We start from the raw sequence: 9,934 nt of genomic DNA, 5'->3' as shown, positions 1-9,934 counted from the left end.
ACAACCTCCTCTTCAGAAGTTCTACCAACAACAACAACTAATGTATTGTCTTTCATGCAGTCGCAGAGTAATAAGCTTTAACAATATTTGGCAACCCTTGAAATGTTACCAGTAGATCCACAACAGAGAACCAACATTGATCTCTTGGACTATTGGAGAGCCAAAAAATTATTTTTCCGGTATTATCAAGACTTGCCTTGGATGTTTTTGTTGTTCCTGTCTCAACTGTCTCATCCGAACAAACATTTAGTGCAAGTGGAAGAATTTTAAATGAAATGAGGACTAAACTTTCACCACCAATGATTGAAGTCCTCACATGTCTTCGAGATATCAAGGTCAATACAAGGTTGTCGGCGATACTTTAATAGAATCATTTCAATTTTGTAATATAGATGATACGGATGAGGGAGGTCCTAGTGAACCCCAAAATTAGTTGTTTTGTAAATTGTAACTTGTAAATTAATTGTCAATTATTGCACTCTTTTTTCCTTACCAAGTTTTTGTCCTATTGTGTTTTTTTTTTTTTTTTTTTTGTGAGGTTTTTAACGAGGCAATAATTATTGTAATTTCTTATTTTATTTTTTAATAAATGAATAAATTTAATTATTCTTATATTATATTTTTATGTATTAAAATTGAATTAATATTTGGAATGTTAACAAAAAAAATAATAATTTAATTTAATTATTGATATTTGAAAAGAAATTAACAATTAACTAAAAACAATTACATTTATTCATTTATAAATTGTTAATTATTCATTTGAAAAGTTAATTAAACACTTAAACTTAAACAAAATTAAAAAAAAAAATCAAAAGCGTGTTAACCCAGCCCAACCCGCGGCTTAACCCAACGAGTTAGGGTTGACGGTCCGGGTTGGGCTAGCCAATTCCCTAATATTGGCGGGCCTAACCTGGCCCGCCAATGTCACCGAGCGGGTCAGGACCGACCCACCATTAATAGCAACCCGCCGTGGGCTGGGTCAAGTCGGGCTGGGCGGGTTGCTTTTCCACCTCATAGTGCTGCTTGAGATGAAATGATATGATTAATATTAATTTATATCTTATATGTGATAACTTAATTAATTTACTATTGTTTTATTCTTTTTGTTATATTTTTTTATTCTTTTTGCTAATTTGTTATACATATTATTGGTTTCTTTAATTGCTACTTGGTAGAAGATGTGTTTATGTTTGTATAAGTTATGTGATTGAATTCTCTTATTATTAGTGACAATTAATTCTTGCATGCATGTTTTTCTTTGATAATATTACATGAGATTAATCACTAATTTTTTTAATAAGTGTTCAAATATTTAATTTAATTTATACTAAAATATTCTAAACATCTTGTGTGCCACATGGTGAAATGGAGTCTAAAAAATAGATATTTATTTTTATAATACTTTCTAATATTGTTTTGTTAATTTTACAAAATTCTCTAATAAATTGATGTCCCAACTTATTAGTTATTACTCAAGGGCCAGTTGCCCCCAAAAATAAATTTGATTAATTTATTATAAAACTAATACAAGAATATACATAATTGTGTGATGACCTACAAATTACACAAATAAAAATACCAAATTACACAAATTCAATTATCATTTTAATTAATTAATTGATCAATTAACTATGATGTTAAACTTGATTTGTCATGTTCACAAGCGGATTGATTTTATTACTTGTAGTGGTGATAATGACTTATGAATCAATTAATTAATAAGTAAATTATGTTAAGACTGAATATAATTTTATTAATTTTATGAAAATATAAAATGTTTATCTAAATTCTTTGTAGTATTTAATTAAAAATATAATATTTTATTAAATATTTTATTTTTATTCAATGGTTTACAAAATTACAAATTACAAAGGCTTGATATATGATGTATCTCTAATTATATTAATAATTTCATATTATTTAAAACTTCAAATTAACAAGTAACTAAATAAAATAATTGATCTATGCTTTGATTATGACAAAAGAGTGTTATCAATGTTGCATGTATTTTTAATTTTGGTAGATAGTAATTGACAAAATAAAGTTTTTGTAACCATTTGAAATTTTTTTTTCTCAAATTTAGTCAATTAATTTAATTTGTTTTAAGCATTTGCAAATTGCAAGGAAACACATAAACAAATCATATGGGAAATGAGTCGGAAAAAATCTCTACATATGGAGCAGGACGAGGACGAGGATCAATCATCCCTGTGGGGCGGGGACGGGGATTCCTCATCATCCCCGTCTCGGGGATCCCATTCCCAGACCTTGCCTCGCCCTACGCCCATCCCTAGCGGTGCCCAGTGAGCACCGATCTGGCCATGCATGACAATATTGTGCCATGCCTAGCACGATCTGGCTAGGCTAGGCTAGATCTAGTCTGACTAGACTTTGCCGACAACTTGGCTGTTGGCACCAAATTTGTTTTTTTTTTTTTTTACACAATTTTTAGTTTTCTATATTTTTTTTTATAGTTTTATTTTAACTTTTTCTTAAATTTGTCAACATAGTTAACATGGGCATAATGGACATTTCATTTTTCCCTACAAGTTTTCCTTTACATAACGGCGTCTAGTGGGGTATATGAGGATTGTGTAAACCGTAAGTAAGGGAGGCTTTTGATGAAATCTGAAACGTTTGTTTTCAATTTAAGGATGGTTTAAACCTCAAAGGAGTTTTTTCATAATAACCCTAGGGTAAATGATATGGAATAACATATAACAGAGATTTAAAAATTTGGATACTAATTATAATGCGTTAGATTACTTTATGTTATTAACTAATTTAGCAAATTAGAAATTCAAGTTAAACAAAACATTTATTGTTAATACATTAACGTTATTGGACCAGTAGCATAATATGACCTATATTTTATAATTAAGTGAGATAAGCGTATCATGTCATTTATACATTTATCTAATAAAATTATATAATATAATTCATGGTATGGTGTGGTCATTCTGTTTGAACAAGCTAAGTCTTTACCAATTTATCTTTTTCCTGCACTAATTCTGTTTAAACAAACTACAGGAACGCATACAATTTTTTCAATGAAGCCTCTAAAAGAATCTTCTCCCATTAATCCAACTAGTCGGCGTTGTAAGTCTACAAAAAAGAAGATAATATACCAAACCATTGAAAAAAGCTTAAACTATGTACTTGCCCACACAAGTCGTTTGAGTTTTTAATTTGAATCTTGGCGATGAAAATTAAGTTTAATCAGTGGCTGCTTGGTAGAAACATATTATGCCAGTGAGCAGTTGTTGAAATTCCTAATATTCTAGCAATAATGTAAAATAATAAACAAAAATCAAGTTGCTTCATTAATGTGTCTTAATGGTTAGAGAATTCTGCCTTTGATTGAGACAAATGGTGGGTGTTTGTCTATTCTCAAATTATTAAAATAAATCAAAATGAAGATGCCTTGAACGTTAGGTGCCTGTCTATTCTTGATCTCAATTTCAATTTCTTAGATATAACTGCCAAAATTTGCAACAGTTTTACATCGATCATTTAAAGATTCACTTGCATTTGCATATATTCCCAAGAATCAAATGATACAACAAAATTATATAAAAGAAATTATAAGCAGCTTGGCACTCTTCAGGCCTTGCCTTATGGCGTATACCTTTAGTTTACAGGATACCCTATTCAAATACTAAAAAAATAATCAATCAACTTAATTAATTTTCACAAACACTTATTCTTCTTGTAATTCTTATATACTGATTTAAAATATAGTGAACTCATAGTCTTACTTGTCCCTCCCTTTTTCCTTGTGGTGATTAGGAGAGTTTAAACTATGTACAAATTTCTTATACAAACCAGAATCTGAGTAAGTTATCATAGACATGGGCAGCTTGACCCGATGTCTCCAACTGACATGATTACGCTGTCCATTTTCTTCACTAGAATCCTTTTCTTTTATTCTTGTCACTTCTTTCCCTTTTGCAAAATTCTCCTTGCTATCATTTTCATTTGGCACAACATACACAAATGGTCCAACAAATGAATCCTGGAAGTCCTGAAGGGACTCCAACGCTTTGACCACTTCACTCATTGAAGGTCTAGGCTTTGGGTGGTGGCTCAAGCATTTGTAAGCCAGTGCCACTGCCTTTTGGGCTCCTGTAGAAGAAAATTGCCCTTCAAGTCTTGGGTCTATCAGCCTTTCAAGCTTCCTTGGGTCCTTCATTAGAGGCCTTGCCCATTCCACAAGGCTCTGTTCACGACCGGAGCGGGTGTTATCCATAGCCCGTTTACCCGTCAACAACTCTAATAAAACTACTCCAAAACTATAGACATCACTCATCGTCGTCAAGTGACCTGGAATTAGGATATTGAATTGGGTTCGGTTTCATTATATTCCAAACAAAAAGCAAGTGTTTGGCATATACCACGTTGGTACAATTCAAGTCACAGTCAAATTCAATGATTTTTTATCAGAAAAAAAAAAAATTGATCATAAGAGATTAACATTACCAGTCATGACATACTCAGGAGCAGCATAACCTTGTGTGCCCATTACACGTGTTATCACGTGTGTTTCTTCTCCTTCTGGGCCATCTTTTGCAAGCCCAAAATCTGAGAGTTTTGCGGTGTAATCCTGCAAAGAGACGAATAGAAAATTACCGAAATAAATTTTAAGTTTTTAAGGTAAAAATATTGACAACAAAGAGAGTTCCATTATTGATAAAAAGAGTACTGCTTACAGCATCCAACAAAATATTTGATGTTTTGAAGTCTCGGTATATCACTGGTTTATCTTCTTCGTGTAAAAAGGCTAGGCCCTTGGCGGCCCCTAGAGCGATTTTCATCCGGGTTGACCATGGCAAGGCTGCTGAATATCCTGCTTTATTAACAAAATGGCACAATATGTAAACAAAAACAATTGCCAATATATTGCAAATGCAATGATTGAAGACATAAAACACAAGGAAACAATCGACATACTTTTGAAGAGTTGGTTTTCCAAGCTGCCTCTAGCCATGTATTCATAAACCAGGAGTCTGTGTTCATCCTCCCAGCAGTATCCTATCAACTTAACAAGATGGGGATGCCTCAGTTGGCCAAGAAAGATTATTTCTGCCTACAAAAAACAGTAAAACAAAACCATTAGTACATGCACTTGAATCAAGTTCATTTGTTTACATATTCAAATTACGCATCACTACAAAATTTTTATCAGAAAAATTGAAGTTGAAATTACCATCCACTCTTTATGGCCTTGCAATCCATCCAAATCCAGAGCCTTAACAGCAACAGGCTGAGCCTTCAACCCCGGCTTCATCTTGTCATCAACAAATCCCTTGTACACAGGTCCGAACCCGCCTTCGCCGAGCATATTACTCCTGGAGAAATTCGCAGTCACTATTCTCAGCTCCGCAAGTGTGAAAACATGAAGCTTTGAGCCAATGACAGAATTTGATAGATCATCTGCAGATAGTGGTGAACTGGGATTGCTTAAATCCGAGAGAGATAGCCTCTGAAATGAAGCTAATTGTTTCACAACTTGTTTATCGATGATATCGGATTCCGGCAAAGAGGAGCTCTTACTCTTATTGGAACAAGTGAAGATGACTGATTTCCATGTAATCTTCTTCATGGTCATCTTGCATCAATCAATATACATGTATACTTGGCTTAAATCAACAAACTTGATGCACTAAAGGAGAAAACCAAACTAGAAAAATATGAAATGTTTGAAATTTCTTGGTGATTTGGAGTAGTTGTTTGAAGGATGAAACTTTTTTATAGTTGATACTAATTTACCTACTACAATACCACATTGCATATTTATACAAAAGTTCCAATGACTTTTGGTTCCTTGCCTGATGATTCATTCCTTCTCATTTATTATTTATGGTAGCATATTATTCATATGCAAAAATTATTCTTATATGATTTTTTTTTTTTTTTTTTTTTTTTTTTGAATTCGTCTAGAAGAATGACCAGGTGCGTCCTTATTGACTTTTGTACTATAAAAAAGCTGAAAAAGCATATTAATAATTGAATCTAAACGAACTAAATCAACTGATTTAATTAAATTTATGTTTATTCTAATTGCTATCTACAAATATAATTGTCTAATTCACCTCCAAAATAAAAAGTCGATCCATACTGATTCAATGAAATCAAGATCACACCGACTCAATTTTTAATTTATTATTAGAAGTCTCATTCGACATTTTCCGAGTTCTGTGTTCAAATAATATGTTTTCGGAATTTTTAGAATCCATACCTGATCATGTAAATGTATAATAGTTTTTAAATATAATAGATATATCTTTTTGTTTCCTGTTTTTAAAATATAGCACGAAGGTCAAAGATCTTATTGTACCCCATTAATGCACACTGAGTTTTTCGGGACATCTTGAAATGTTTTTGTTTGTTAATTAAGAAAAAGAATCCTTTCAAAAGTTTAAAAAAAAAAAAAAATCATATGTTTTTTGTTTCTCTATGCATAATTAAGCAAGCTTGGCGAGGAATTGAAATATGACAAATAGAAATTTTAAATAATAATATTTTGACATTTTTGCGATAACACTTTTAAAATTAATTTGGTGGTAAAATGTCAATATCAGATTTCACCAACTCGGAAGTACAAATTAATTTATCTACAAATCCTATGACTGTAGTATATTAATTTATGTTCATACAACTGCAAGGAAAGCTGTATTGGATAGCTTCTAGAATAACTCGACCCTGTCAAGCTTTCATGCATAATAGAAAAACAAATTTCTGGACGGCTAATCTTCTTTGGATTATATTATTAATTGTAAAAACAAATTTCTTTGGATCATCAATTACAATATTATATTTTACTCGGATAAAGATAAAAATCTGAACGTGATTCAAACTGCTGTATCTGTTGTGTGTGATGGATGTGGCAGAACTGTTTGAGATTAAAATAAAATGGCACAGTGATTAGTGAGAAGTACCCACTGGTTTGGCAGTAGAAGCAGCTAAAATTTTATGTTATTTTGATGGTGTGTAGAAGGGCATGGAGGTAGAGAGAAGTGGAGATGAGTGAAGTCAAATGTGTGTTGTTGAGAAAGGTCAAAGGAAAAGGGTGAACAAATCAATCTACTCACAACCACTTTCTTCTATCATGCAGAATTTACCAAACTTCACTACTATTTGAAATATCTGTAATATATATATAAATATATATATATAGTTTATGATGAACATGCTTTCCAAGATATCGTTATGACCATTAATCGCATAATTAGTGACAGATAACAACTCAGTTTGAAGCAGCCATTTAATTAAAGCTTTAGAAATTTAATTAACTATGAGCTTAAGCTTCTTCTTAGCAGCCTGATAAATCAACACTAAGATCCAATTGGTTGATGAATTTGAAAAAGACAGGTATCACCTCAAAAGAAAAATGAATATTATCATGGCAAGAATTGGACTAGGATTTTCTTTTTAATTTGTTCGTATCATACTTGTGATTATTTGTTTATAATTCTATAGTTGAACATTCGTTAACCATGATTGACTATATTGTAGTACCAATATTTGGCATTTGATTTATGATCTAAAAATAATTTTTCTAAAATTAATCTAAAAACCTCAATTATATCTACAATATTTATAATCTGTAAAGAAGTATTTAATATAAAACCTAACTAGTGTATCAAAAGTTAAAAACTATGGGAATATATATTCTTTTTTTGAATTTTATAGTATTTTAAAGATGGAATGATAACTATTTATAATAATATTAAACTAACTTTAAATGTTTATCTGAGATTCAGGAAATATCCAAATGAACTAGCACTGCATGTATTTTTCCTTGGTCAAAAATCTGGGGCACAAACTTCTCAGTTTTGAAATGAGGTGTAAATATTAGGTAAGTCGAACTAAAACTAAATTGTTTAAACACTTAAATTCTCTCCTTCCTTCCCATACACAAAACTTTCTTTCAATTTTATTTTTAATTTAAGTGGGTGCTTGCCACCTGTCAATGAATTAAGGCCTTCGTCTTCGACCATAAAATTGCATTTGCATGCATGCTCTGTGCCTCTCAGAAACTGTTTTTCAATGATTAACATTGAATACTAGCCGTTTGATTTGGCGGGTTTTTAATTTTCAATTTTGCCCTGGTCGGAAAACGTGCTGCAAATATATAAATGGTAGCTTTTTGGTTTGCGTTTGGGTACGATACGAACATTTGTAATCTTACACAAAAGTTGATTAGGAGATCTTCTAATAATTCATGCATATATTTAAAAAATTATATATTATATACTATTTTTATTTTTATAATATATTTAAAAAATTATACTATTTTCATTTTTACAATATATTCAAAAAAAAATTTGGCCATATTTTACTCTATTCTTGGGGGACCTAGGCAGGTGCCCCCACATGCCTACCCCTTGAGCCGGCCGTGTTTGTGTTGGCTTTTATTAGACATGACCTGGTTCAAAGTTTCCAGGCTGGATATAATAAATATATATACATATATTATTTGAAAATTCAAAGGATATTAGGTAATTAGGTTTGTTAATTTTGGATTCTTATTAATTCCGCCAGAAAAGGTTCAGTGAATTCATTAATTAATTAAACAAATATAGATGCTGTCTTTTGTTTCTTCCCTCTTCAATTATTTCTTTATTGATAAATTAGATTTTATTTCATGCTAACTATTTCGTGTGAAGAAATCACGTATTTTAATTGATGTAACGTTAAAGTCAATAATATATTAACGTGCATGAAAATAATACACTGTTAGAACCTAGAAGAAAACAAGAAGACTGTATATTGTCTAACTTGAAATGTCTTTTCAAAATTGATTGTCATTTAGATAAGGTCAGGTCAATGGCAGAGCCTGAAGGAGGCTGCCCAAGAATTGGATAGGACGCAGATACATATTTGTTTCTATAAATAATTCAAGAAAAATTCTTTCCTTACACATATAACAGGTGACAACATCTAAAAAATAAATAAAAAAATAAAAAAAAATCATAAAAATCAAAGATATTGATCATCTTTGTATACTCTCTTTATATGTGTCTTTATAAAACTAATATTCCTAAAATTAGCATTCCTCATAATTCATCAGTATATAATATAGAGGCGTATTATCAGTTTCCTCCCGTCAGGTATATTTTATTATTGACAACCCCCGCATGTCCTAGAACCCTCAAGAACCTCCCTTCCCCCGCATGTCCTAGAAACCCTCCCCTCAGGTATCAGATTCCCCCTGAGTAAATCTCTGTAGTAACGCGTTTTTTAATTGCGTATAGGGAGGCAACTTATGATTTGTTATGTTGAAAATGAGTTCCGTGGACAACTTTATTTCTTCCTAATAAAATCACTATAATTGAAATGTAACATCTGGAGGAGACTATAAGACGTCTATTTTGTGATGGACACTAGTATCATTTTCAGTAAAATTTTATCCACTTCATCTGCTCAGTTAAATGTAAGCTTTTGATTTTACCTAAGGTCATCCAAAATATATAATATTTAAAACTATCTATCGTCAAACATGTTGTTTTCAAAGTTCAAATAAATGAAATACCCAAAACCAACTGAAAACGACCTTTTTACAATAAAAGAAAATAATTAAAAATTATATCTTAACTTTGATTAACATATTTCTAACCAAACTGTATTTACAAAATTTCTCTTATCGCTTATTTTCAAAGATAAATTCTTTAAAAAAAAAAATTATATTTGTGTGCTTCCTTGTTGGAGTAGAGGGATGAGTATAAAACAAAATGATATTGCAGCGGGCACTTTTGTCCATTAGATAATTTAGAAGAGGGTTTATTTCATTTACACTTTTGTAAGATTGATTAGTATTAAACTCATCTGCTTCGTTTAAATAGTATTAAAAATACCTATATTATATGTGATACGTTATGGTTCTATACTTCACAAAATGTTATGAATTTGCTGCTTCTGAAAGATTTAT

The 9,934-nt window shown here is 31.1% G+C and overlaps 1 protein-coding gene across 1 annotated transcript; it reads right to left on the bottom strand.

The window, feature by feature from the left end:
- Nucleotides 1-3,527: 3,527 nt before the first annotated feature.
- Nucleotides 3,528-5,815, bottom strand: LOC116145757 (probable serine/threonine-protein kinase PBL12). Its single transcript, XM_031431201.1, has 5 exons — nt 5,210-5,815; nt 4,954-5,089; nt 4,713-4,849; nt 4,483-4,606; nt 3,528-4,326 (listed from the first exon to the last, which is right to left on the bottom strand). Exons 1-5 carry the CDS (start codon nt 5,609-5,611, stop codon nt 3,758-3,760), a joined length of 1,368 nt encoding a protein of 455 aa, XP_031287061.1. The 5' UTR covers nt 5,612-5,815; the 3' UTR covers nt 3,528-3,757.
- Nucleotides 5,816-9,934: the final 4,119 nt, after the last annotated feature.

Source organism: Pistacia vera, unplaced genomic scaffold, assembly GCF_008641045.1.
Source record: "Pistacia vera cultivar Batoury unplaced genomic scaffold, PisVer_v2 Contig467, whole genome shotgun sequence".
In the NCBI taxonomy this organism is placed as follows: Eukaryota; Viridiplantae; Streptophyta; class Magnoliopsida; order Sapindales; family Anacardiaceae; genus Pistacia; species Pistacia vera.
The sequence above is the reverse complement of the archived record's forward strand: the minus strand, read 5'-3'. Positions and strand labels throughout refer to the sequence as shown.

Bases quoted from the DNA above. Each gene is read 5' to 3' on its own strand.
- LOC116145757 (XM_031431201.1), bottom strand. From the start codon at position 5,611: ATGACCATGAAGAAGATTACATGGAAATCAGTCATCTTCACTTGTTCC. The intron at 4,607-4,712 runs GTAAGCAGTACT...GTCTCTTTGCAG, and splicing joins CAAATATTTTGTTGGATGCT to GATTACACCGCAAAACTCTC. The intron at 4,327-4,482 runs GTAATGTTAATC...TCCTAATTCCAG, and splicing joins TCCTGAGTATGTCATGACTG to GTCACTTGACGACGATGAGT.